This window comes from Phyllobates terribilis, unplaced genomic scaffold (genome assembly GCF_046119375.1).
Source record: "Phyllobates terribilis strain yellow unplaced genomic scaffold, ASM4611937v1 Scaffold_2__4_contigs__length_985480577, whole genome shotgun sequence".
Taxonomy (NCBI): domain Eukaryota; kingdom Metazoa; phylum Chordata; class Amphibia; order Anura; family Dendrobatidae; genus Phyllobates; species Phyllobates terribilis.
The window spans coordinates 386,855,095-386,882,818 of record NW_027362762.1 but is presented as its reverse complement, the minus strand read 5'-3'; the positions used below and the strand labels follow the sequence as shown (position 1 = coordinate 386,882,818).

General features: G+C 42.1%; 1 protein-coding gene and 1 long non-coding RNA gene across 2 annotated transcripts in view; one reads left to right on the top strand and one right to left on the bottom strand.

The window, feature by feature from the left end:
* Positions 1 to 12,995, top strand: part of LOC141211432 (uncharacterized) — an 88,979-nt gene extending 75,984 nt beyond the window's left edge. Inside the window, exons 3-5 of the long non-coding RNA XR_012281412.1 lie at positions 3,779 to 3,853; positions 7,529 to 7,588; positions 12,908 to 12,995. This is a non-coding gene — a long non-coding RNA (uncharacterized lncRNA). The remainder of the gene's footprint in view (positions 1 to 3,778; positions 3,854 to 7,528; positions 7,589 to 12,907) is intronic.
* The window catches only part of GCC2 (GRIP and coiled-coil domain containing 2), a 91,281-nt gene that overhangs the window by 6,705 nt on the left and 56,852 nt on the right, over positions 1 to 27,724 (bottom strand). The window contains exons 13-22 of the mRNA XM_073664813.1: positions 26,522 to 26,684; positions 25,008 to 25,108; positions 24,838 to 24,915; positions 24,275 to 24,412; positions 12,226 to 12,347; positions 11,261 to 11,437; positions 8,025 to 8,242; positions 6,193 to 6,387; positions 4,111 to 4,256; positions 3,468 to 3,669 (exon numbers count right to left, since the gene is read on the bottom strand). Coding sequence (XP_073520914.1) covers positions 3,468 to 3,669; positions 4,111 to 4,256; positions 6,193 to 6,387; positions 8,025 to 8,242; positions 11,261 to 11,437; positions 12,226 to 12,347; positions 24,275 to 24,412; positions 24,838 to 24,915; positions 25,008 to 25,108; positions 26,522 to 26,684 — 1,540 coding nt within the window. The remainder of the gene's footprint in view (positions 1 to 3,467; positions 3,670 to 4,110; positions 4,257 to 6,192; positions 6,388 to 8,024; positions 8,243 to 11,260; positions 11,438 to 12,225; positions 12,348 to 24,274; positions 24,413 to 24,837; positions 24,916 to 25,007; positions 25,109 to 26,521; positions 26,685 to 27,724) is intronic.

The following is a 27,724-nucleotide window of genomic DNA, read 5'->3' as shown; positions in this document are numbered from 1 at the left end:
TATCACTCTGGCCCGGTCTGCCCTGATCTTTCTTATCACTGCTGGGAGCAGGATTATGGGAGGGAAGGCATATGCCAGAGGAAATCTCCAGGGAACCATGAAGGCGTCCACTGCCAGGGGTCCTTCTCTGGGGTCTAAGGAATAAAAATTTTCCACTTTCCGATTGGCCCTTGTTGCGAATAAGTCCACAGTCGGAAGGCCCCACGTTTCTACGATTCTGGAGAATATTTGCGTATTTAGGGACCACTCTCCCTCTTTTACAGAAGTACGGCTGAGGAAATCCACTGTGATGTTTTCCTTCCCTTTAAGATGAGTAGCCGAAAGAGAGGGACAATGATCTTCGGCTTTCAGCAAAAGTGTGTTCGCTACCCTCATCAAGTTTCTTGAGCGGGTTCCCCCTTGGTGGTTTATGTAAGCTACCGTGACTTGATTGTCCGAGAGTATACGGACATGCTGGCCCTGTAAATATATAAGGAACTCGTTGAACGCATGCTGCACCGCCAGAAGCTCCTTAGCATTTGATGACAACTGTCGCTCACTGCTTGACCAGGTTCCCTGCACTAATTTCCCTTCAAAGTGAGCTCCCCAACCTGTAGCACTTGCATCAGTGGACAAGACTGCAGTTGGACTACATTCCCAGGGAACCCCTTTAGCAAGATTGTCTTGTCATAACCACCAACGAAGGGACCGTATGGCACGAGGACCTAGCGTAAACTCACGGTCTAGATGCCCCCCTAAAGCTGCGTTATTGTACAACACATCCCACTGAAAAGCTCTTGAATGTAATTGTGACCAACGAACCGCGGGAAAAGTGGAGGTGAAGGTTCCCAATAGTGACATGGCCTTACGGAGTGACATAGAAAGTTTACGTATACACTGTGCTACCAACCCCCGGATTCTATCAATTTTTTCTTCTGGAAGATAACATAGCTGTTTCCTAAAATCTAATATGACCCCCAGATATTGTAGTACCTTGAGTGGAGAGTCTAGACTTTTCCAAATTTAGAAGCCACCCCAAGCTCTTTAAGACCGACATGGCCTCCCGCAGGTGGGTCTCGCACTGAACAAACGAGTTCCCCACTATCAGGAGATCATCCAGGTAAGGGATAATTAGAATGTCCCTTTCTCTTACATGGGCCATAACTTCCGCCATTACTTTAGTAAAAACTCGCGGGGCTATAGCTAAACCAAAGGGGAGTGCAGTGTATTGAAAGTGTTTAACCACCCCGTCAATTTCAATGGCCAGCCTCAAGTATTTCTGATAGTCACTATGAATTGGGATATGGTAATACGCATCTTTGAGATCGAGCACTACCATATAGCAGTGGCGAAAAAGTAACTTTATTACGGATTTTAAAGACTCCATTTTAAAGGTATGTATTTTAAAGGAAATTATTCAGGGATTTCAGATTTATGATTGTCCTGAAACTTCCATCCGGTTTCGGAACCAAGAAGAGCGGGGAGTAGAAACAGAGACCCTTTTCCGCCTCCGGAACCTCAATCAGGACGTGCTTTCTTATTAGGGCTTGTATTTCCGAAACGAGGGCAGCCTGGCGTTCTGGGGAAGAACTGGAGGGAACAACCATGAATCTTTTGTGAGGCAATGCTTTAAATTGAAATTTAAGACCATACTTAATCAGGCTTAAAATCCAATTACTATGAGAAATCTGTTCCCAGGCTGGGACAAAAAATGACAATCTCCCTCCCACCTGGGCTGATTGTGTATCCCCTGGCTTCTGCTCAATTTTTGGAGAAGGACCAAAGAGTAGACCTCTACCTTTTCGACCCCTTTCGTCAGACTTGTCTTGCTCCCTGAAATATCTTTTCCAGAAAAATTTCCTCTTCCGGAACGATCTCTTAAAGGAGGGTAGAGGTACTGATGGAAACCCCTTCTTACGGTCCCGAGCTTTCTCCAATAAGTCATCCATGGTCTGTAAATCCCCTGGCCAACATTTAATCCACAAGGCTCGCCGAGCCGCATTTGACAGTGCTGCTGATTTTGCTGCCAACCTTACTGAGTCCACAGATGCATCAGTAAGAAAAGCTGCCGCCCCCTGAACCAGTGGAAGGGAAGAAATAATGTCTTTCCTAGAAGTCCCATTCTTCAACTGACTGTCTAGCTGTTCAAGCCAAACCATCAGGGCTCTGGACGTACAGGTGGCTGCTACTGTTGGCCTCAGTGCGCCCGCAGCTGTCTCCCATGCCCCTTTCAAGAAAGTATCAGCCCGTCTGTCTAGGGGGTCTCTCAATGCACCCATATCATCGAACGGGAGGGAAGTTCTTCTCGCTGCCTCTCCGTGCATGGGAACTCATGAACATATGTTTACAAGACTGGCACATTAACCAAGTAAGCCACTGGAACCACGCCGCACCGGACCGTCCTTCCTGCTCTTAGTGGCAGCTCTTCTAGCTGAACGACCAGACCCTAGCCGGGAATGACGCTGCGCCACTAGTTGTGAGGGCTCCCCAGAGGGCTGCTCCTGCAGCAGATGTTGTTGCCTAGGTGACAGCTCTTGTGAATCTCCCATAACTTACACTGTAATAATGGGCTGAGAAGCACCTCTGTATGTTACCAGACCCTTTATATACTGGCCATACCGGTACCATGTGTGGGTGTTTGTCTCTTTTTTTTTTTTTTTTTTTTTTTTCCAGGAGGGCGTTACCTGCTCCTTGGTCTTCCTCCCCAGGTGGCCAGGTGGGTTCATCACCCCAGGTGGGCTCCTCACCGCCAGGTCCTTTAATCACCCGGCGTTCAGCTGCTCACGCGCAAAATTCAAATCCCAGGGCTCCGGCCCCTTCCGGTGACGTCACGGGGATTTCCTGCCCGGCGCACCGGAAGTCACGTCACTAGGTCGCGCCTGTCACGTGCCCCGCCGGCGCGACCTGGATCTCCTGTGATTTGTAGCGAGGGGAGGAAGCCCGCTAGCGGCCCCACACCTGGCGGACATCTACCGCCCCGTGAGGCGATGTCGCGCCCGCCGCAACGCTCACGGAGGCGCCCCACTGAGCCCTACCGTGGCGTCTCCAGAGGACCGGGACGGACCGGCTCCAACCACCTGCTGTGGCCCTCTCTGGGACAGGAGTCCAACTTCTGCAGGTAAACCTGCGAGGTCTCCCATCATGGTCAGGAAACCTAAACTGAGGCGGGAAGAGAGGGCCGCCCTTTTTAACCTGTAGGTTTCCTGTCCTTGATGGGCGGATCCTCTCTCTCACGTGGTGCTGTCATGGGAGACTGAATAAAAAGTTAATTTCCTCCTGGCAGCGGGGGTCTAAGTGCCATCACGTGCAAGTTCACAATGCTATTGACCTGCAGGTTAATAGCGTCTTTCAGGTGACAGGTTCCCTTTAATTCCTTACAGACGAGCACAATTTTATGCATGCATCCTCCAACACTTATTAAATCTTCCTTGGTCTTCATGTTTTCTAAACCACTCATGCAATGCATCATTGTAATCACACAGTCTCACCTTGAGCAATGGCAAACAGTTTTCCTTTCTCTTCAGGACTTAGTTGCAACATGGTATCAATAACTGGAAGCAGTCGCTGTCTTTCACTGCCCGCCTTGAGAAAGATGAATTGCAGCAGGACATTTTTGAGATATTCCAAATTCGCTACAGACTTTTCTCTTTCCTGGTTCCTTTCTAGACGGCGGATTTCATTCTTGAGGAGCTGAGACAAGAAAATGTGGCCACACAAAATGTAAAATAGGAATAGGAAAAGTATGATGTATGTCATTTACATTACATGACCCCCAACTAAACAAGCTCCTTTTCAATAGGAGATGCCCGGCAATGATCTGGTCTTCGGCTAGCAGCTCAGATGCCATCAGCTGTGAGGTGTATAGCAAGGCAAGGTAAGATACAGTAGCCACACGTTCCAGCTGATGCCACATGGCATCCATTCACATAATTGGGTGACCTGGCCAAACCAAGTCCTCCACAGTAGCCCTTTGCCCGGGCTAGTTAGGTGTGCTGTAAATAATGGACTTTTCTTATTAGTATTAGCACACTAGCATCCGCTAACTATGATGTGTTGAGCAGCATTAATATCTAATGCTAAATAATTAGAGAGTGCAGCAAATATTGTTCTAATAGCTCAGTAGAGACTTACTGTTATTTGCTCCATAAGCATGGCGTTGGTTGCCTCTGTCTCATGCAGAAGACCACTTAGATGGTCAACACTCTTTGATGTTGTGTTGAGCTTCTCGGTTAATTCTTCCTTCGAAAGTTCTGGCAGCCACTGAGAAATGTCTGCAGCTAAAAGAGGCACAATTAAAAAGCAAAGAATAAAAAAAAGCATAATCAGTGAAATATCTAGAAATTTCGGAGTCGACAGTGCTCATCACTACTCAGAGTAATGCAGCCATTTCTTGGGTTTCCAAGGCTAAATCAAATGTTTCAAAAATGCAGTGAAAAGATTCCTCAAATAACAGTAGTAATATTCCCTGAGAAAGATAAAAGTGATTAACTCATAAAAGTTCTGAACTAATATAGAAAAATGTCATTAGAATGGCACTGCAGGTAGTATTATAATTTTCAACAGGAGCAATTCTGTATAAAAATAGCCAATATATTCTGCTCAGAGACTCTGAAAGGAACAAACATATGATGAACATGAGGTTTAGGAACCTGCACTGATACCAAGAGAAAAAGAGCTGCAGTCCTTTAAAGCCTGACAGGTTTCCAGAAGTGTCAGAGTTAATAAATAATTGTATTCCCAAAACATAACAATTTGGAGCACATTTTCTTAGAACTTTGCATCGTGCTGTTCCTCTGTTGTTCCTCCTAGAAATTCCTAAATAAATTGACTAGCAGGTGTTACCAGTAGTGGACGCATCCCCAGACAGTCGGAGGGTGTCCAGTCAGTGCTGACAATGTCCCACCCCTCTGACAAGGTATGGGAACACCCAGTTGTACATTTATTCATAGGTTTCCAAGAGTAATAACAAGGCAACAACAATTATTAGGAAAGTATGTTTCAAAATTGCCATTTTATGGGAAATAAACTAATATTTAATAACACTGACAACATCCATCTTTTTTATACTCTTACGTTTTTGGATGATATCTATAAGAAAATAAAGGAAATGTGTAAATAAACATGAAACAAAAAATAGTGAAAACAGGCACTTATTTCCCCACCAATATCAGAAAAAAAATACAAAAACCACCATAACCAAAAAGGACATGAAATACATTTAAAATTTTGCTCTCATTTCCATTACAATTATTTTTCTATATCAAACACTTTTTTTTTCCTACGGGGACAGGGGCAGTAACAGATTTGGATTGGCAGTGGTCTTTTTTCATTTTTCCTGCCTTTTATCCATTTATTTCACATAAGGTCATGAAATGCTCCCCACAGAGGTTTTTAACATTTAAAAATCCTTTTTTTTCCTTCTTAGATATTTGATTTCCCCTGTAACTGGGGCTGGTATATTAGCCACAGTTACAGGAGAAGTTCAGTCTTCTAGCTGCATAGCAGAGCTGTTTGGGTCTCCTAGGATCCAGCAGCTCCTGCTCACTCACCACACCCAGCGATCGCATGGCGGCTGGGTCCAGAAGAGGAAGCGCCCACATAAAAATTAGATCACATGTATGAAAAAAAGGAAAAAACGACTAAAAATTATTTCACAGCTCCTAAAACTGCATGTACGGAAAAAAAAAAATTAAAAATGTGCCTGGCTACGAATGGGGAAAATGACCTGGTCTTGAAATGAATAAGGACTACTGTACAGGTACCATGTTGGCAGTACTATAGCAAACAGCCTGACTCACAATTACTAGTGGCAAGTTTTCTGGAAAATGATAAGAGGTAAAGAAATACTATCAGTGTGTTGATTGCTGAAGTAACACACCTTTGTTTGCAGACTGAAATCCACAGAACAAGATGCCGACTGTTTGCATTTGCTTTATACGAGTGTCTTATTTCATGACTACTAAGTACCTGCACTCACATGTTTCCTATTTATCATGCACATATTGGCAATTATCAAGTATGAATGCTATTACAGGCAATGTCAGGCTTCCTGCTATTCTTTAGCATCTGTTTTGTGTCTGTGTTGAGATATTGATCTGTCATTTCATTTTTATATGCCATATTTGTTCAGATTTAGTAGTCTGATCCTGTGATCAATATACCCATCATGTCTGTTTACTGGTATAATCTTCTGAATAGAAATACAAGGTTTACCAGTTTTTGACTCGGAAGAGTTGAGGAGCTGTTCAAATGTAGCTACGTAGGTGCTGGCAGAGGACACAGATTCATTATCCATGGTTTCCATTCCTTCGCCTTCCTCTCTGGCAATGGAGTATAAGTCCAGGATATGAAGATCAGCTGGTCGTCTTTCCCGTGTGCTTCTTAGAGGCTGCTGGGAGCCTGTGGGACCTTAAAAAAAGAAAACGAGGAATAAATGGAGGAATGCATAACTAATAACAAAGAAACTAGGAAACACACAGCAGAGAAATGCAGCTTCCTTCCAACACCAATCCTCTGGATTTTTAGAAAAATTATAAAAAAAACAACCCAAAAACTGAAACTGCAGCTCTGTTACATATTAATTTGGCATCCGATAATCCATATATTCTAGCAGATCAGCACAGAATTGTAAGATTTAACTGAAAAAAATTAACTGGAGTATGAGTTGGTATGCATGCAAAATATAGGAGCGTGTTCTCATTGGCCATTAAACAGACAAAAGCTAAGATAGAAACAGAATGAACATATACCCCGCTGTAAGTAAATAAGTAAAAGCAATAGTGCATATAAATAACATAGTGAACACCGGTTTTGATCAAAAAAAGGGTAAAAGCCATTCAATTAGCGTCAAGGTGTACCCAAATTGGGATAGTCCTAACCTCTAGTATTAAAACCTTCATATGCATCAAAGTGATGTCAATGTGAAGGGCCTATGTTATTTATATTCACTATTGCTTTTACTTATAGCAATGTTCATTTTGTTTCTATCTTAGGTTGTGTCTGTTTAATGGCCAGTGTGAACATGCTCCTATATTTTGCATGCATACCAACTTATACTCCAATTAATTTTTTTCGGTTAAGTTTCAGGTTTCTGCACCTAGTGCCGGTAAGGGTATGGCCTCCCTTCCCTTGAGCTGGACATTGCGTTTATATAGCTTCCCATTGCTGGGTATCCATATTCAGACCCGATCCTGCTCGACCCTTATTCACATTGATGTCACTTTGACACGTGGTAAGGTTTTAATACTAGAGCATGGACCATCCCAATTTGGGTACACCTTAACGCTGGTGGGATGGCGTTTACGCTTTTTTTTTTTAATCAAAAATGGTGTTACCAAGTACTCTATGAAATTTATATGCATTATTGCTTTTCAGAATTGTAAGATGACAGACTCCAAAAAGAACAAGGTCTGATAAAAGTAACTGCCTGGTCTGATAAAAAGAGCAACGTTTTATAAGCAAATTTCTGTGATATTCTGCACACACACGTGAACCTTGCTAATCTGTACCTCTACAAACATGTGTTTATTCACATTTGTCTCTCACACAGGTCCCAGCTGAGTACACATGTTATTACAAGGATAATCACTTTCAACACTTTGCTGACAAGGTAAAAGCTCCAGTTGTTACATACATATTACAGCTGTGTATGTTTCACTTGGAAATGTTGCAGTGTTTCAAATACGGCATACTTTGTAAAGGTGGTCTGGGGACCAGAATGAGTGGTCACAGAGGTATATCCTTGGCAACTTCTCCCTGCTCAGCTCCCCTGACTGACAGGATAAGGAGCGACCTCTCAGTCTGGGTGAAGCTGAAGAATCCATTGGGAATCAGCCTCTTGGGCCAGTCATTCTAGTAGCTTTCAAAAATAATGTTCTCTATGAAATACTGCAGAGTTTCAGAGTAAAACATACCTGGCTGTGCAATAAGGGGGCTCGGATTGATGCTCCTTGTTGTTCAGGCTGCAGGAATTAGTTGACGAGTTCCCTTCTACCTAGTATCAACGCGACATTATAGATGAAAGATCATGAAGATTCAAAACTTACCTGTTATAGGAACCTCGCTCTTAACTTGGAAAAGTTGTGTTTCCACTTTAGATAGCTGCTGCTGCAGAGTCTCCACAGTCTTCCTATGATCATCTTGCAAATGTCTCACTTGGTCCCTGAAAGTGTTCCGCTGTGCCTCATTTTGGGCACTCAGCTGACTGACCACTTGAGTTTGCTCAGTCTTTAGGACCATGTTTTCTGACTGTAATGTGCACAGCCTGGAAAATAAACGGCACATAAGAGAAATGTCTGTCGATCTCAGGAAAAGATAAAGCCTAAAAGCTGCAAAGGGTCATATACACCAAAGCTGCAACTATCATTTTTATTTAATGCAATAAAGTTACTTTATCACAATTATGAGAGTGCAATGAAGTAATTTATTTATACAGCATAAAGCCTTCCCTCTCAGAAGCTAGGCGAGGCCAGCGCCGCTGTTCACCACTGCCAGCCCAGCCCTGCTACCGGCTTGATACCGGTTTCTATAAAATTACCTAAGCCAGTACCACCTGGATTGCAAAGAGTTGACCTCCACAGGGGTCCCTTTTTTCTTGAAAGCACAGCCTAAATCGTTTACACATATATATCAACCAGCAGCAATAGCGACTGGATTGAATAAGGCTATCTCAGGCCAAAAAGTCTCAATATATTGTCGCCATCCATCTCTGGTTTGATTAATTTATGCTGTATAAATAAATTACACTTCATCACAATTATGAGAGTGTGATGAAGTAACTTTATTGCATTAACTTGGGCTTACAAGCCCATTGCATCTGCACCTCGACTTGAGACAGAGTGCACGCCAACTTAACACCCTATCATTTTTATTTAAAACAGAATAATGGCTTTTTGAAATATTTGCTCAAAGAAGTCTCAGGACGTGTATATACACCTTTTAGAGCGATTCTCTGGTGAATTTATCACCTACCCACACAAGATAGGTGATAACTGATCGGTGAGTATCTGCCGGCTAGGAACATCCTCAATTGACAGAATGGGGAACTTTTTTTATCCACTTAAAAAAATTAATAGAGCAGGTCAGATGCCAGACTGCCGCTCCATGAATTTTCTATGGGGCTCATGGAAAAAGGAAAGCGCAGCACTCGGCAACCCTATAGGGAAGGATTAGAGCAGCGGTGGAGCATGTGCACTGTCACCATATTCTAACAGGGGATAAAAGTTCCCCGTTCTGGTGGTCGGTGCAGGTCCCAGCAGTCAGGACTCCGCTGATCAAATAAGTTATGAGGTATCCTGTTGATAGTTGATAACTTGTGACAACCCCTTTCAGTAAAGTGGACCCTAGCGTTTTGGCTGTAACAGTGTTATCACTCCAACAGCGCACGTCACCACTCCAGCTATCCACTGAGCTCAGCGGCTGTGCCGTGGTTGACGGTACGGGTCACTGAGCTCAGTGCATGAGCCGAGCCATTGAGCTCATTGATTTGCTAGAGCGGTGAGATGGGCTGTTGACGTGACATCACCGCTACAGCCAAAACACCGAGACCGGAGCAGCAGTGGAGAGCCGGCGCTGGACTTAGGGAAGGCGAGTACCTGCTGACTTTGTTATTTTAGAGAGTTTGGAGACCACCTTTCTGAAAGTGGACAACTCCTTCCATGATCTGTATGTATTACAGATTTTATCAGCTTAGGATTTTGAAAAAATGTTTCTGAATATGTTGCTGTAGGTTGAACTTCATAGCGAACCTGTCTGCTTATCCATGCTGCCCAAGCCTTGGCAGCAAGAATCAAAGATTGTCTTCTGCATTCTAGACATCTATGCTTTACTTTGAAAATCTGCAGTGTTTCAGAGTAAAATATGCTTGAAAGTGTGAACAGGGACGAAGTGACTAGCCCAAGAGGCATGTATCTGCAGACTTCTCCCCACCTGCTCAACTTTACTGAAATGTCTCTCCCTATACTATAGTATACGTCTTTAAAGAATATTTTTTAGGGAGATTTATAGTGGTACAGTGATGTCTTCTCTATTTAAAGGGAACTTCTTAGCCAATACATGCTGCCCAAACCATGGACAGCATGTATCAGTGACTGGCTGTACGATCGCAGCCACGTATGTTTGTCTCAGAGAAAAACATACTTTTAATAGCCGCCGGGGACAGAGCTCTGCAATTGACTAGTCGTTCAAGCAGGCGCCTGGTGGCTTCTCCCACCCGCTGACAATGACTGACAAGCCTCTGCTTACGTGTATGTAAGCAGGCGGGGAGAAGATGCCACGGACCCGCTTGTACAACTAGTCATCCGTGTGGCTCAGTCCACAGCGGCTATTAAAAGTATGTTTCTCTCTGAAACACAAGCATACACGACTGTGATCGTACACCCAGAGGCTGATACATGCTGCACATGTTTGGGGCAGCATGTATCAGCTGACAGGTTCCTTTAAATTCCTGGCTACAAATACTGGTCAGAGCCCCCAACAGCCACAGCATCCCCCGATAACAATGCTAGCAGATTCTCCCATATAAACAGTGTCAGAAGAGCCCTGCACAACAAACACAACCGTGCAGAATACACGGAGGCTAGAAACAATAAGCCTTAGACTATGTCCACACCAATTTGTGAACGTGTCTAATGGATATAAGCTAAGCATATCTAAAAGCCACTTTTCACCCCTTTGGAGCAAAAAGAGTGTCCTTCTAGTCACCGATTTCACAGACAGTAGGCCACAATGTAGTCAACGGTGAACATGTGCCAACCTGTCACTTCCAATGTACATTTCTGACGCAAGACTCAAGACATGTTGTGAACACACATTTACACATCAGTTTGTTCTTTCATCTGTTTTTATTTTGCATCTGCTTTTTTTGCTCATCCACCCAAAAAAAGCAACAACCCTGTAGGAGGTAAGTTCTCTGGCCCTTTTTTTTCCCTTCATTGTCACATTGCAATGGATCCATTAAATACAACTAGATGGCTTCCATTCCTCATCCATTGTTAATAGATTCTCAAACACTTAAATGGCCGATTCTAATATGCAAAGAAGGCTCAGAATAGGACACTGAGTAAAAAGGACATACAGATCCAGAGAATATGGATGCATGAATAGTTCCATTGGTCCGTGTGCTCACAGATGAGAAATCCTGATGTGTGAATGTGCCCTCAATACTTTCCTCCTCATTTCAGGAGGAATATTTCAATAGAATTATGAAGGCTAATAAAGAAGCAGTAATCACAAGTGACAGCAGCAGACATTTCAGTTTCAGGCTTGTACACCAGTGACTCACTTTTCCCTCAGCTCGGCCTCCTTCGTTACCGTCTCCTGCAGCATCTTATTATGTCTCTCCAGTAGCAGGTCATGCTCTGTCTGCAGGGCTTGCAGCTCCGCCGTGTTCATCTGTAAACTGTGCTGGGTTTCTAGGAGCTTGGTTTTCACTTGATCCAGTATTGATTGCAAGTGCTCTCTGTAGAAAGAAAGCAAAGGGTTAAAATGTGTGAATGGTCCTAATCCTAGTAATAATTAAGATCATGCTAACCTGCATCTTTGCTTCATTAGTAGCCGTTTGTAACTTTTTTTGAAGGTAATTTTAGTTTAATATCCTTTAAATTTTATATGGCACATGGGAGAGTCATTCCTATTTAAAGATTCCTTAAAAGGGTATTCTCCATGAGGTAGAATGTAACTCCCTGATCTTGGGGGTCCCATATGTCTGGGAGCAGTGCTTGATCATGTGCACTCCAGCTCCATTCATTCTTAGGGTAGTGCTTGGCTATCTCCGGCGGTCCCATAGAAAGCGAACAGTGCACGTTATCATCCAACACTCCATTCATATGGGGCTCTTTAGAGCCCCCGTTCCGTTCTTGAGATCAGTGAGGGTCCCAGCAGTCAAATTCTTGATTGTTGGGGGTCTATCTCGTATCCTGTGGATAGAGGATAGCTTCCAAACTTGAGAATACACTTTAAAGGCCAAGAATTCTCTCCAACTCATGTCTTGTTATAGCTAATGTGCTGGTTAATAACACACAGGGTCCATATAATCGGACCACTTTTTTGTACTTTTATATACTGAGCAGAGACTCAGTTTCTGGTAACCTTTCTATTTACTCGAAGCTTCTAGCCCATGGCGTGGATGAATGGAAGGAGTACAAACCATTTTTGTTAATTCAGCAAATATCTAAAATCTTAGTTTTGGACTAAACAGCCTCGAAAATGTAAAAGGATATTGCACTTTGATTCATGACTTGAGGTTACCTCTCATTTTGGAAGGCCTCTTGTTCAGCTTGGGATGCAGATTTATTCTTCTGTTGCTTTAACACATTATGGACACGGACTTTGTAGCTTTCAAATTCGTCAGTAACTGCGGCTTGTTCAGCCTGGAACATAAAGGAATGGGAATAAATGCCTTAATACTTCCTGAATCCTGACTTTCCGCCATTTAACTAACCTAACTGAAAGCATGCCCAACCCCAACCTCTACAGCCATGATTTCCACAAAACCACAAATCTCCACCTTTGCAATTATCATTTTAATTAATTTAATTAACTATAATAGAATTTTGCAGAATGCATCAATTTTTGCATCGCAAATTATGGAAATCATATTGAAGAAGTTATTTAATATTCCAACTGAATAAAATGATAATAAATTGAATTTCTTGAAAATATGTATTTTTGCCTGTGTGTCTCATGTGTTCAGACTTTAGGGACACTGTATAATATATATTGATGCCGTAAGCGCCTATGGTTTTAAAACTGCAAAAAAGTTAGTGGCGTACAATAGAGATCAGATAAATACAGTAAAAAAGGTGTATATGGCTAATAATCACAGAAACCCGGCAGTCACCATTATAGTCAGTGAGTTCTGTTGGGCATCATTGGTATTAGTCTTGTCAGAGATCCGACACATCCATTATTTTTATTATTCTGTTCCTAGGACCCAAGCAAAACAACGCAAATCACCAATGCAGATGTGAACAGAGCCTTATTCAGAAAAATCTATGTGATGTTAAATACTTTAGTGCAAATAAAATGTATTCTACAAGTGATATTTTGCCTTTTCTCAATAATATATCACCCCACGTACATTGTCTTGTTGTGATATCTGATAAATGTTGTACTGTTCTCTTTGTCCTTTATATTTAAAGCGCACCTGTCAGCAGGATTGTGCTCAGTAAACCACATACACTTTCTGGTGGGCGACATTACACTGATTAATATGATACCTTGGTTGATGAAATCCATCCTGTGGTTCTAGAGTAATCCTTTGGCTGCGTGCCCACTATGCATTTTTCAAGCGTTTTTGCCGTGGAATTTCCACAGCGAAAACGCTTTAAAAAACGCTTGGTAATACATGCCCCATGGTCCCCAATGATAATCTGCATGTGCTGTGCACATGCTGCGGAAATTTCTGCTGCGGATTATCATTGCGGAAAAATACCCAGCATGTCCATTAATTTTGCGGACACGCAGCGTAATTGCCGCCATTGACTTGCATTGAAACGCATAATATCCGTGTCAGTACATTTGTACACACGGATATTATGCGTTTCTATTTGCGGATGGTACCCGGGTTTGGAGAAGATGAGACTCTCCTGCAGACCCAGGTACCATAGTACTTGTTAAAAAAGATTTTAAAATAAAAAATAAAAGCTTATACTCAGCTTCCGATGTCCTCTCAGTGTTTTCTCCGCTCCGTCGGGTCTGCTCTATGGGTCGCGGTGTTGTGAAGGACCTGCCATGACGTGACCCAATGACGTCACCGCAGGTCCTTCACACCACCGCGAGCAGTACAAGAGACCGGACGTGGCAGAGAAAACACCAGGAGGACATCGGAAGGTGAGTATAATCTTTATTTTTTACCATTCTTATTCTTTTTTTTAACTAACTTGGTCACACTACTATAAATCCATGCCGGTTGCATGGATTTATATAGCGTGAACAAGTTGTCAAGCACTTTTCCAAGTGATGCTAAAATCGCTTGGAAAAGCGCTTGATAACCCGCATGCAGAAATGCTTGACAAACGCTTCTACCTGGTGGGAAAAACGCATGTAAAATCCGCATGCATTTTTCCTGCCAGGGCGAAATGTAAAAAATATGCAGCGTTTCTGCATCGTGGGCACTTAGCCTTACTTTCACTTTGAAAGCACCAGATAGAGCCCCCCCCACCCCCCCCCCACAGGCTGCCCCAGAGCATGAACATATCATTATCTCCAAACTGAAAGTAAAGATTCCACAAGAACCACAGGACGGATTTCATCAACCAAGGTATCATTATAATCAGTGTAATGTCGCCCACCTGGCAGTGTATGTGGTTTACTGAGACCAATCCTGCTGACAGGTGCACTTTAAGCCCACCTGATGAAGGGACTCCTGTGATCAGAAAGCTTGCAAGGAAACATTAATTGTGGCAAGCCAATAAAGGTATGACTCCTACAATAGTTTTGTCTTTTTGACACAAAAGTATTTGACATCACACACTAGATAAACTCAGCGTCTTGGAAACAGTTCACATTCTTACATGGAGGAGTGGAAGACAGGAAGTGTCAGTGGTTCAAACAAAGCAATGTACAGCAGGAAGCACAAGGTCAACGGGTAACAGATGTGAGCAGTGGGAAACCGCCAGCACAACTCTCTGCATTCAGCTCGCCAGGCTGAGAGCCAGCAAGAAAGAAGGCTTCCAATTATATGTGCTGTATGTGAGGTAGGACTGGACAATCCAGCGGACCTCAGGAAAAAACAACACAATACCAGAGGATCTAGATCCTTCAATAACAGTCATCTTGTAGGGAGCCCTTTAATTCATACAATAGTGTATTCACCTCTCAGCTATAAGAAGTATTAATGTGAATTCACACGCCATAGATTGTAGCAGAAATGTCTGCGACTGTCCCATTCATTAGTATGTGGCTTACAGAAATCCATCACTACTGCCATACAGATTTGTAGAACTGATTCTCAGTCGCATAAATTCAAGCAACAAATCTGCTGCATGTGAATTGAGTTGCAGATGGTATCACTATAAAATTATAAAGCTTCCTTTTCCATAAACCCCCCTTACAGAAGACTTCATCCACTACAAGTTCTTGCTCAAAACGTATAATTCTGCTCTCCATCTGGCCAAACAAGTCTACTTCACCACCCTCATCACATCACTAGCAGACAATCCAAAACTCTGTCCTGAGCCCTAAAGTACAGGCCCCCCATCACTAACCTCAGTGCTGATGATCTGGCAAGTTATTTTCTAGAGAAAATCAACCATATCCATCAGGAGGTTTTTGCACAATCCCATCACAGCCTGGATTCACTAGGTTACGCACCTCAAGTTCATTTTCCACCTTTGAACCCGTCACACAAAAAGTTACCAGGCTCCTTGCTTCTTCTCGCCCTACAACCTGTGCCAGTAACCCTATTCCCTCACATCTTCAGTCTCTCTCCTCAGTTGTCACTACCTGCCTAACTAAAATATTTAACCTCTCTCTTTCTTCCAGTATCGTTCCCTCTTCCTTCAAACACGCCGTCATTACCCCTTTAACATCCCTCAACCAGAACTGCAATACTAACTACAGACTTGTCTCTCATCTTCCCATCCTTTCCAAATTACTGGAATGCTTCGTCCACGCTCATATAATCCACTATCTCTCAGGTAATGCTCTTCTACACCCATTATAATCTGGTTTTCGCTCTTCACATTCTGAAACTGCCCTCACCAAAGTCTCTAATGATCTAACAGCGAAATCTACTGGTCACTACTCCTTGCTGATTCTCCTGGATCTCTCTGCAGCATTCAACACTGTGGATCACCAGCTCCTCCTCACTATGCTCCGCACTATTGGCCTCAAGGACACCATTCTCTCTTGGTTTTCCTCCTACCTACCTGACTGCTTCTACACTGTATCTTTTGCTGGCTCTTACTCCTCTAATCTTCCCCTTACTATGGGGGTTCCTCAAGGCTCAGTCCTAGGCTCCCTCCTTTTTCTGTGTAAACACTGCCCCTATTGGTCCAACCATCAGAGTCCGCTGTCTCTAACATCATGTCCTCCCTCTATCTGAAACTGAATGTCTCCAAAACTGAACTTCTCGTGTTTCCTCCCTTTAATAGCCGACTTGTAATCGACATTGCAATTACCTTGGGTGGTTCAACCATAACTCCCAAGGGGCATGCTCACTGTCTTTGGGTCATATTTGAAACAGAACTTTCCTTTATTCCCTATATCCAATCACTAGCTTATGTTACCTGCATCTTAAAAACATCTCCAGAATCCGACCTTTTCTCACCTTTGAAACTGCAAAAATTCAGCTGTTGTGCTTATTCATTTTCGTCTGGACTACTGCAACTCTGTACTGATCGGTCTCCGTCTTACCAAACTTTCTTCTCTCCAATCAGTCCTGAAGGCAGCAGCCATAGTCTTATTTCTGTCCTGCCGCTTATCTGATGCCGCCACCCTGCACCAGTCATTGCACTCGTTGCCCATTTGCTACAGAATACAATACAAACTTCTCTCACACACAAAGCTCTCCACAGTTCTGCACCACCTTATATCTCCTCCCTCACCTCTGTTCATCACCCTACCGTCTTCTCCGCTACGCAAATGATCTAACACTAACATCCTCCATAATCCGAACCTCCCATTTCAGTCTTCAAGATTCCTCTTGTGCTGCGCTGGTTTTCTGGAATGCACTACCCCAGACAATCAGACTAATTCCTAGTCCCATGTTTTTAAACATGCTTTAAAAACACATCTCTTTCGACAGACCTATCACCTCAATTCACTAACCTAACTTTCCCCGCTTCCCTCTTTCTAAATTTTCCTCAGAATCTGGCCCCCATTATTCATCCGTCTCTACATCCTCTATGCACCCAACAGCACACGGTAACTGCACTTAGACAGATACTGACAGATCAATCAGCATTATGTGAATACCCTATTTATTATAACGATGGCTGGACCATACATAACAAGCACTTTCTACCTATTGTGTCCCCCCTACTTCCTTATAGATTGTAAGCTTGCGAGCAGGAACTTCACACCTCCTGTAAATGTTCAATTATGTGTTATGTGTTCTCTTTATAATCTGTACATGAACCTGCTTAATTGTAAAGCGCTGCGGAATATGTTGGCACTATAGAAATAAAATTATTTTATTATTTATTACTCCATCTCCCACCTAGCTATTACATACAGTGTATGAGCGCAGCGTGGCACAGTGCTGCATCCCAGTACAATTACTTTCCAGAATTCCTATGGCATACTGCACAAGTCGACATAATTACATTTAGAAGAATGTTTATGGTATACTGCACAAGAAAACGTAATTACATTTCAGAAAAAAAAAAATCAATGCTAATGAAATTCCTAGTCGCCAAGATTTTGGGAATTTATTTCAACTTCTATCTTTAAAGAGAACCTTTCACCATGTTTTCCTTGTATCACCTACATCCATCACCTTTAAGATGTCTTGAACAGCAGTGCAGCAACCTGTTCATAAATGCCCAGCTCTCCGCATATCTAAGTAAATACCTTTTATAATCCTCCAGCGCTGAATAAACCGAGCACTTATAAAAAGGTTGCTGGAGTGCTGATCAAGAGGACTTAAAGGTATATCATGGTTTGTTGGATGTCAATGAGAGATCTTTGCGAAATGGAGCTGGATGAGAGACTTCTCTAAGAGGCGGTTTTCTCCAAGTAGTTTTCATATACCATTATGAAAATCTTATGAAGTCTTATGAATCTTATGATGTCTTCAAACAGAGGCTGGACAGACATCTGTCAGAGATGGTTTAGTGAATCCTGCATTGAGCAGTGGGTTGGACACAATGACCCTGGAGGTCCTTCCAACTCTAACATTCTATGATTCTATGAAAAAGTGCCTATACTATGCTTGCTTTGCTAATGGCGGATTCTATTCCGCTACTCCACTATGAGTGGGAAATGCTGAGTTATGATTGTATATGTACCTGCGTTACTGTACATACAAACTATTCTTTTAAGGGCAGTCAGGTTGGTAATTAGCCCTAATTCTCTTAAGTTAAGAGGAATGTGCCAATATTCTTGTTTGGATGGTTATATGAAGGGGAATCTTCCAGAGAGGTTTTCCTATACTATTCAAGAAAATATAAGAGATAAGCAATTCAAAAAGGGGAAAAATTATGTTTTAGGGATTATTTTTTTCTGATAGGATTCATCCTGCTCTAAAATGACGTACTACTTAATATGGTGCATATAATTAATGTGATAGCCTGGAATGTCAGGGGCTTGGGGGAATTGGTCAAGAGATGTGCTGTGTTCTCTTGGATCCAACAATTTCAGCCTGGTATTATTTGTCTTTCCGAAACTCATATGACCCGTGAGAGACTCCGATTTCTAAGGAGGTCGTGTGTGGGTCCAGAGTACCATTTAGTTTTTTCTACTCGTGCACGGGGAGTAAGCATTTTAGCGCATAGATCAATTCCAATTATCTATTCCTCCTCTAAAATAGATAGCGATGGAAGATTTATATGTCTTGCTTCTACCAGATACAATATTAACTTTATTATAGTAGCTTTGTATATTCCATCCCTTACTCAGCGGAAATCCTTAAAAGGATTATTTCTTTTATGAATTCCCTTCCAGAGACACTGGTTCTTATAGTAGGAGATTTTAACACCTACCTCCACCCTCTCTGGGATACATTTCATATGAGAAATATTTCTCAAAATGCTCAATATACATCTCTACATTATCTGCTAAAGGAGGTAGGCATGGTGGACCTATGTAGAATACGGCACCCCAATGTTAGACAATATTCCTGTTATTAAGCCTCCCAGCATTCTTTGTCAAGAATAGGCCTAGCGATTAGCTCTGAATCAATCATACCCTATATTAAATCGGTGAGGTATCTGTCAAGGAGCGTCTCTGACCACTCGCCTACACGGGTACAACTGCAGTTGTGAGGTCTCCGGGAGGATATACATGGCGCCTCAAACCTTTTTTGGCCGCAGCTAATTGGCCCTACTCTAAGCTCTAGAATTTTGGAGTATTTTCGTTTTAATGATGCGTTGTCATCTACAAGATTTATATGGGATGCTATGAAAGCATATGTACGGGGAATATGCACAGGGGAGATCAATAAGATAAAATCCAAAACAAAGAAGTTAACCCAAAAATTGCAACAAAATGTTTGGGAAAAGGAGTCACTTTATGTGGCAGATATGTCCGTGACAAGTAGAATAGAATGGGAAAATGCACAGGAAATATTGACTGATCATTTGCTATCATTAGCTTCTCAGAAACAACTGTTTGTTAAGCAAAACTACTTTATAGAGAGTGAGGCCACCTACTGACAACTATAGTTGAAGCACGGACAGGGTATTGTTGCCAGAGCTCTTAGATGGGCACTAGAAAGGGGCTCCCTACCAGATTCTATGAATTAAGACATAATAGTTTTAATACTAAAGCCCGGGAAAGATATGGCAAAACTTGACTCATATAGGCCAATCTCTACTCCCAGTGGATCTTAAACTACTTGCTAAGGCTTTAGCCAATAGATTGATTAAAGTTCTTAGAGAAGTAGAACATGAGGATAATCTGGGTTTATGCCTAATGCATCTACCGCTATAATTCTGAGACGTCTATTCCTCAACCTCCAAATGAGCAGAAAGGGAGATGGCACAAGGGCGGTTATGTCCTTGGACGCTGCCAAAGTATTTGACAGTGTAGAATGGAATTAGCTGGGGACAGTTTTGAAAAAGATGGGCTTTGGTCCTTACTACACTGCTTTAACCCGACTCTTATATCATTCCCCAGTTGCTAAACTCCGAGTGAATGGCCAACTCGCTGAGACTTTTAAATTACAGAGGGCACTAGACAGGGCTGCCCGTTGTCGCCCTTCCTTTTTGCTTTGGCCATTGAACCCTTGGCTTGTCAAGAGATATTACTAGGTTTAGCTGTGGAGAAACAGAGGAGCGAGTGAGTCTCTATGCAGATGATATGCTGCTTTTTATAGATAATGTAACATCTTCAATCAGTCCAATAATGTCAATCATAACAGACTTCAGAAGGTTGTCAGGTTTATCAGTTAATTGGAATAGATCTGTCCTGATGGTAGTAGATCCTCTGCCCCATTCTCCAATAGTGGAACAATCTCAGTTACAAATTGTAGACAAGTTTAAATACTTAGGAATAACGGTCAGTGCTAAGCCTAAAGAATATGTCACATTGAACGTAGACCCTTTGTTAGATAAATTTATAATTTATATAGATGTATGGTCCAGACTCCCGCTACCAGTTATAGTTAGAGGAAATCTTATCAAGATGATCCTCATGCCATAATTGTTATATGTGCTCCTTGTTGGCTTCCTCCACCCAATATCTCGTAAAGTACAAACCATGTTCAGGAAATTAATATGGTATAAACAGCATGCTCGAATACAACTACAAACTCTCCAACATAATAAGGATGATACGCCCCCTGACGAAGCAAGGGTGAAACGCATGCTGGGGCGCCAGGACCACATACTACATTGCTCAGATATGTAAGTGTCTACTGTCTTCTTGACTTATGTTGTACAATTAAGGGTTTATGGACTATAAAGTCCTACATATAAGAATACAAATAAGGATATATTGCAGTGTTTATACATTAACAGCCATTTTACATATAATGGTGTTAGTATATTGATATGTGGTCCTCCACTGTGGTTACTCTGTGTACAACATTCCTGTTTTTATCTTTTTATATTAATAAACTTAGTATTTTAGGAGATTACATGCACCCATGTTTGTGTTTGGTGGTATTCTACATTTAAAAGTGTGTCTCTAGTCACTTCATTTAGAGATTTATGCTTTATGTGTTGGATTGCTGATCCATGGCTGTATTTTATTGCATTCCAATTACAACACCTCCATGGATGGGGAAGTAGAGATGACATGGGCAAGTCAGGGGTTCTTCCTTTACAGAATGTGAGATGGGCCTCGCCTCTGAGTCTTCTTGAGTCTGGGATTACTCCCGGAGGGAACCCTCTTACTCCCACATTGGTGTTAGTGTATAAAGTGTGGGACAGGGGAAAAAAACTTATGGATATTAAAGGATTCACCAAATACACACCGCTATGGCGTAATCCCAATTTGGGTGAAGTATCAAAGTTAAAGGCTTTTTCTGATTGGGAGCAAACAGGGATCTGGGCGATAGAACAATAATTTACAAACTCTGTCCTTAAAAGTTTTCAACAGCTCCAAGAAGAATTCAATTTATCGCGTAACACTTTTTACCAACACCTACATATCCGACATGCTCTCTCAGCTCAATCGGGTCTGATAGATCTTACCATACAACATCATCCCCTAATAGATACCATTGCTTCTACAGGTCATACAAAGGGTTTAACTTCTACCATATATAAGTCTCTCTTGCCAGCTCAAGTGGATAATCACCCTTTGACAGTTAAAGCGCACCTGTCAGCAGGATTGTGCTCAGTAATCTACATACACTGTCAGGTGGGCGACATTACACTGATTAATATGATACCTTGGTTGATTAAATCAGTCCAGTGGTTCTTGTGTAATCTTTACTTTCAGTTTGGAGATAATGATATGCTCGTGCTCCGGGGCGGCCTGTGGGGGGCGCTCTATCTGGTGCTCTGCTTACATATTCATCTGTATGCTCTTATGATGGGTCACTGATCCTTCACTGACCTGCCTCCTATTTTACATAATGCATCTAGTACTGCGGGGCTAGGTAAGATAAGAGCATACAGATGAATATGTAAGCAGAGCACCAGATAGAGCGTCCCCCCACAGGCCGCCCCAAAGCACGAGCACCTGCCACTTAAAGGTGGTGGAGGTAGTTTATTCAGGGAAAACCTGATGACGGGTTCCCTTTAAGGGTATGTGCCCACGGTCAGGAACAGTCTGCGGCCCCGACGCTACGGTATAGCCGTGTGGCTTCCGCCCTCATTATGTAAATGAGCGGTGTGTTGTTTTTTTGTTTGTTTTTTCACATTCAGACTTTCCTCATAGATGTTAGTCTATGGAGAAAGCCCGCATGGAGACCCGCAAGAGAAATTGACATGCTGCGGTCCTGAAAGACGCGCCGCATGTCAGTTTCCGAGGGTGATCTGCAGGTGCACAAAGACTCATAGTGGATATGGGATTTCTACAAATCGTATCCAATATGCTGTAACAGCTGGCCGCTGCGGGTTTAACGAAGCATAAATACGCAGCGCCAAACCCGCAGCGGCTCCTGATCGTAGGCACATACTCTAACCCTTTGTGATAAACAGGAAGGCTACACTGAGCTTGACATACAGGGGGTTTCATAATGCAAGGTTTTTTTTTTTTTTTCTTACATACAATGAGGTAAAAAAGACTGTAAAGGAACAGGACAAGGATACAGCTTTTCTACTTAAATCAAGTCATTATTCTCCATTACTCTGTTTAAAACTACGTTAAAGAAATCTGTCACCAAGTTTTTGCCACCTAATCTGAAAACAGCATAATGTAGAGACAGACACTGATTCCAGAGATGTGTCACTTACTGGGCTGCATGCTGTAGTTTTAACAATCAAGTTTTATCAGCAAGGAATAGTCACTAGAGGACCAGTAAACCTGTGGTAATGAAGTCCTCCACATTCATGAGCTCTGTGTAACTTCATAACCCCACCACTGATTGGCTGCTTTCTGCCTATGCATGGTGTACACAGAAATCTGCCAATCATTGGTGTGAGAGGGGTTATACAGAGCTCAGTATTCGAAGATCTAGTACATCTACAGCAGAGAAAACAATGATTATATCAAAACTGCAGCAAGCAGCTCAGTAAGTGATGCATCACTGGAATCAGGATCTCTGCCTCTACATCATGCTGCTACTCACATGGTGTAGCAAAAACTTGGTGACATATTCTCTTTAAAGATTTTATCTTTTTTTTTATTAAGAAAGCAAATATTTTAATCACTATACAGCCAATATAAGATCCAGTGAAAGCCAAAAATAAATGAGTGGCTCCCATCCGCCTGACAGGAATCTCATTTTACATTCCCTTACAATCCAAAACTTCTGAACACGGTTGAATAAACTCACATTTGGTAATATATTGAGAGTATTCAATCTGAGAACTTCGACCCTAAAAGATACTGGTGTTGGTCCACAAGAAGAGCTTTCGAGAAAGAAGGAGAATGTGTACACAAAGCTCAATGGAAACAAATCAGCAGCTCACACAAGTTAGACATCTCCTTTAGATGGAATCTGTCAGCAGGATTTTGTTATTTAATCTGAGGGCAGCAGGAGGTAGGGTCTGAGACAATGATTTCAGTGATGTGTCACTTATTAGGCTGTGTGCTGTTGTTTCAATACAATGTTTTATCAGCTGGAGATCATCACTGCCAGACTAGCTCCCGTGTGCCAAGTGGTCCAACCTTGCCCCCAGCACTGATTAGCACTGTACTGTCACTATACAATGTATACCGAGAGCCTGGTGTGGGCGGGTTAGCTTTCTGAGCTCCACTGCATTCTACATCTAAAAACTCTGATTGTGTCACAACTGCTGCACCCAGTAAACTAAGTGATACATCTCTGGAATCAGGGTTTATTTTCCTACATTATGTTGCTCTCAGATGAGGCAGCAAAAACCTTGTGACAGATTCCCTATAACTTGCTTTCTATAAAACCAAAAGTAGGAAAATTAGACTGAGATCTCTGTAAGATGCTATGGAATATGTTGGCACTATACATGCATCAGTATATAACGCTAAAGCCCTGAGGGTAAATTGGATACCTTAGAGTGGATCCACTCATGTAACATTACATTTAGTACAATCTGTAATGCAGCGGTTGGGTGACAGATAACAATCAACAGCCTTCAAGAAGGAGCAAAAACTAGCTGTATCCCCCTTCCCCCACATTTTCCATCACTCACACTCCAGTGATCTGTCACCCATCACCTCGGTGCTCATTCACTGTCCAACTCTTTGTGGAGCAGCACTTTGGAAAATTTACCTGATTTTTTTTTGTTAGACAACTATGTCTTGTGACTCCCACATACATATGGATGCTCGGCATGGCTTAGCATTCATATGCTTTCAATACTCAGAGGTGAGAAAACCACTGTCAAAAACCTTAATGGTTTATTCTCCACTAAAGACAAAAAATTGGGGCTTCATTTGAATAGCCGGGAGGCACCAATATACATCAGATGGTTGGCAGGTTTGGCCGACTTTCATTTAAATGTGCATGGGGCCCCCAAGTAGTTGTAACCATGCCAGATTATTGGAACTTTACAATATCACACGTGTCTAGAATACAATATGCAGGGGGTGTAGCTGGTACCTTTGCAGCGGTGCACTCCTCTTGGAGAGCTAGCAGCTTTTGATGGTACGTGTTGGCTGCTCGGTGGTGCTGCTCGGTTAACGCTCTAAGCTGCTCCTGCACTTTGTGCTTCTCCGATGTCAGTTCTGCTACTTGAATCTAAGTAGAGAATGTAAATCATCTGAAGAAAGGACATTAAGTGGCATCATAGAACACAGAGGAAATTTAATAAGACCAACATTTTATACACCGATCTTTGTAAGCGCCTCATTTATTAAGAGTTGCGCACCTATTTATAAATTAGGCAGTTCCGTGTTAAAGCTTGTGGTAGCTTTAAGTGTTGGGATCAACCCCTTAAATAGTCACAGTTTATTGTATAGAAAAGGGGAGTTAAACTGGCACACACTATCACATTTTCTAGTAATTTTTCAGGAAAGCTCTCTCTTCAAGCATGAGTGTCCATTTACTATTAGGTAGACACTGAAACGGTACTATTTTATTTGCAATGATACAAATCATATGTAACAAGCCCAAAGATCATCTTACAGGAAAAGCAAAAATTCATAGCCAGGTTAAAATGTTACCTTATAAGCTTCCACATGTTGCTGGCTTGCCTCCAATTCCCCTTTTAGTGATGCTTGAAGTATCAAAAGATCCGATTCCTGGAGCATACAGGATAATATATGTATCGCTAATAAGGTAAATATCCCAGAACCCAGTCATCTATATCGTATGGACATCACTCTGTACTCACAGCCTGCTTCGAATCGGCAAGCTCCTTTTTCGTCTTTACCAGCAGTTGCTTCATCTTTGTACTGCGTTCCTCCTGCTGTTCCAAGGTTGCCTGCAGTGATGCTAGGGGAAAAAAAAAATACAGAAGATAAGTTTTATATTTTATTGTTAAAGAAAGAAAAACAGCAGCAATAAATTGTCTTTCCAACGCACATTAAAATTTACACACTACTCACATTTTAATAAGATGCAAAGTAAATATTCATGGGTCTTCGTATAAGTAATCACCATTGGTTTTCAATTGTTAGTTATTGCTATAAAGCTTATTTTTAAAAGGGGCTCAAACAGCTCCTGCTCAATCAGCATGACTGCCCCCAGTAAAATACCAACACTTACTGCATACTCACCTCCGGTGTGGGCGCCGTTCCAGCGGTGTCGGCACTCGCTCTCCCGGGGCTCGAGTCACATTGTTATAAGTAGTAAGGAAGGAAATCCAGCTCTATGAACAGATTCTTCTTCATTTAAGCAAAGTTCATACAAAGGACAATGGATAATATGATGGCAAATAGATTAGCGCTGATGTAGCACTGGCATCTATACATGTCAGGTGTAAGCACACCCTTAATCATGACTAACTGAGCATTTGGGGTCTGATTGCTGGAACCCCCACCGATCCAGAGAACAAGCCTCAGCAGAGTTTTGCATTAATAGAGCAGAAGCTTAGCGTGCACACCACCACTCTACTTATTTTCTTTGGTAGTGACGTGCTCAGCTAACTCTGGCAGTCCCATAAGGAATGACAGGACTGGTGGAATGCATGCCCGGCCATCGCTATATTCAGACAGGCATTTCATAGCCCATAGCCAGTACTCAAAATCGTTGGAATTTCAGCAGTCAGAACCCCATCAATCAGTAAGTTGTCACTTACCCTTTGGACAGGTGATTAGTTCTGGTGAAGCCTAGAGTATGGCCATGATGTGCTAAATTCAGGCAAATGCTTTTGCCCATCTGCTCTGGGGAATGGATGATTGCTTAGGCGACCATATACACAAAATGTTTTAAAGTGGATGTAGAATATATGGCCATAGCTATCATGCTAAACCATCAGGAAGAAAAGAAGTGCCGAGCAGGTTGTATCCTAAACAGTGCCCCATTGAAGTAAGCATGCATGCTTAACCAGTCAAGGCATGCATGTTTATTTAAAAACGAAAAAAAAAAAAAAAAAAAGGAAGAGAGGCCACAATACATATAGTAAGCAAAAAATTGTGGGCCCGTGATTAAATGCTATAGGGCAAAATACATCAAATTAGAATAGAAAAAAATGCTTAAATGGGCTTTCAATCAATCAGCAAACAATACAGAGGACTTTGTGCAGAACCATTAGCCCACATGCAATCAGCAGTATCTGAAGGCCAGTGGGTAGCTATAAGAGTACGGAGGAATGGCTTGTCATAACAGGATGGGATGATGTCTAATGTAAACAGTGGAGAAATGTGTCCGCCAGTCTATACAGAATATGAAGAATAAGCTTCTTACATATTTCTTCTTGTAGAATTTCCTGTTTCTGCGCCTGCACACGGACCTCCTGCTCCAAGTCCTCCAGCTGGCTGCTCTTGTTAGTAATCTTTTGGTTGAGCTCCTTCACCAAGCGTTCATAATCTGCTATTTCCATGTCCATCAGTGTGCTCTTCTGTGCATCCTGAATGAAGCAGTGACCATAAAGTTAAGACATAGCTTTTTAAAGAACTAGAAATATTCCCTATAATAGTAAAAGTCTAGCACCTAATAACATGACGTTTTGGTCCTATACTAATTCTTGACATATAGGCCAAGTGTATAAAAAAGAGTGTTTCTTAGCTTCCTATGGGTCACTATACCTTTTTTTCTCTTAACCATATATAAAAGCCTAAAAGCTAACTATGCAGGAATCCTTTTCATGGAAAAAAACATAAACTGCACAGCTTACATGCCTAGAAAATGAGATATGTTGCAGCCCTCAGCTGGAGATATATGCCAGGAGTTTTTCCCAAGTAATGTGAACAATCCCTTAAATGGGATTTCCCATGAACAAGGTACATATTAATCAATAGATCTAAGATAATAATAATTAACAAAATTGGATGTGTTAAAAAATGTTCCTGTGCTGAGATAATCTTATAAATGTGCCCCTGCTGTGTAGTGTGTAATGGATGTGTCTGACCGTACAGGAACATGGTCTGATCATACCACAGCTCCTGGGCGGGGGAGGACACAAAAGAGTATACAGACAGGACAGCACGGGATCACAACTGATTCTTTCTGTAAGATCAAATATTTCTCTGCCTGTTTTTAAATATGTTTTATATCACAGAAAGAATCATCTGTGATCTCCTGATGTAATGTCTGTATACTGTTTTCCTCCCTCCCCTTCCCAGGAGCTGTGGTATGATCAGACCATGTTCCTGTACGGTCAGACACAGCCATTACACAGTACACAGCAGGGGCACATTTATAGGATTATCTCAGCACAGGAAGATTTTTTTTGGAACTTATTATGCCAAGATCTATTGATTAAAATGTACATTGTTCATGGGAAAGCCCCTTTAATAATGAGCCAGGGGTTTAAATGAGGATCACATTTTCACTTCTACACCCACAATTGTTATTTTCTGCTCAAAATTCACTCATCACCTAGCTGGCTCAATATCAGGAAATAGCCTGGGCTATGGAATTGCATTTTGTGCAGTGTCTCCTTTACAT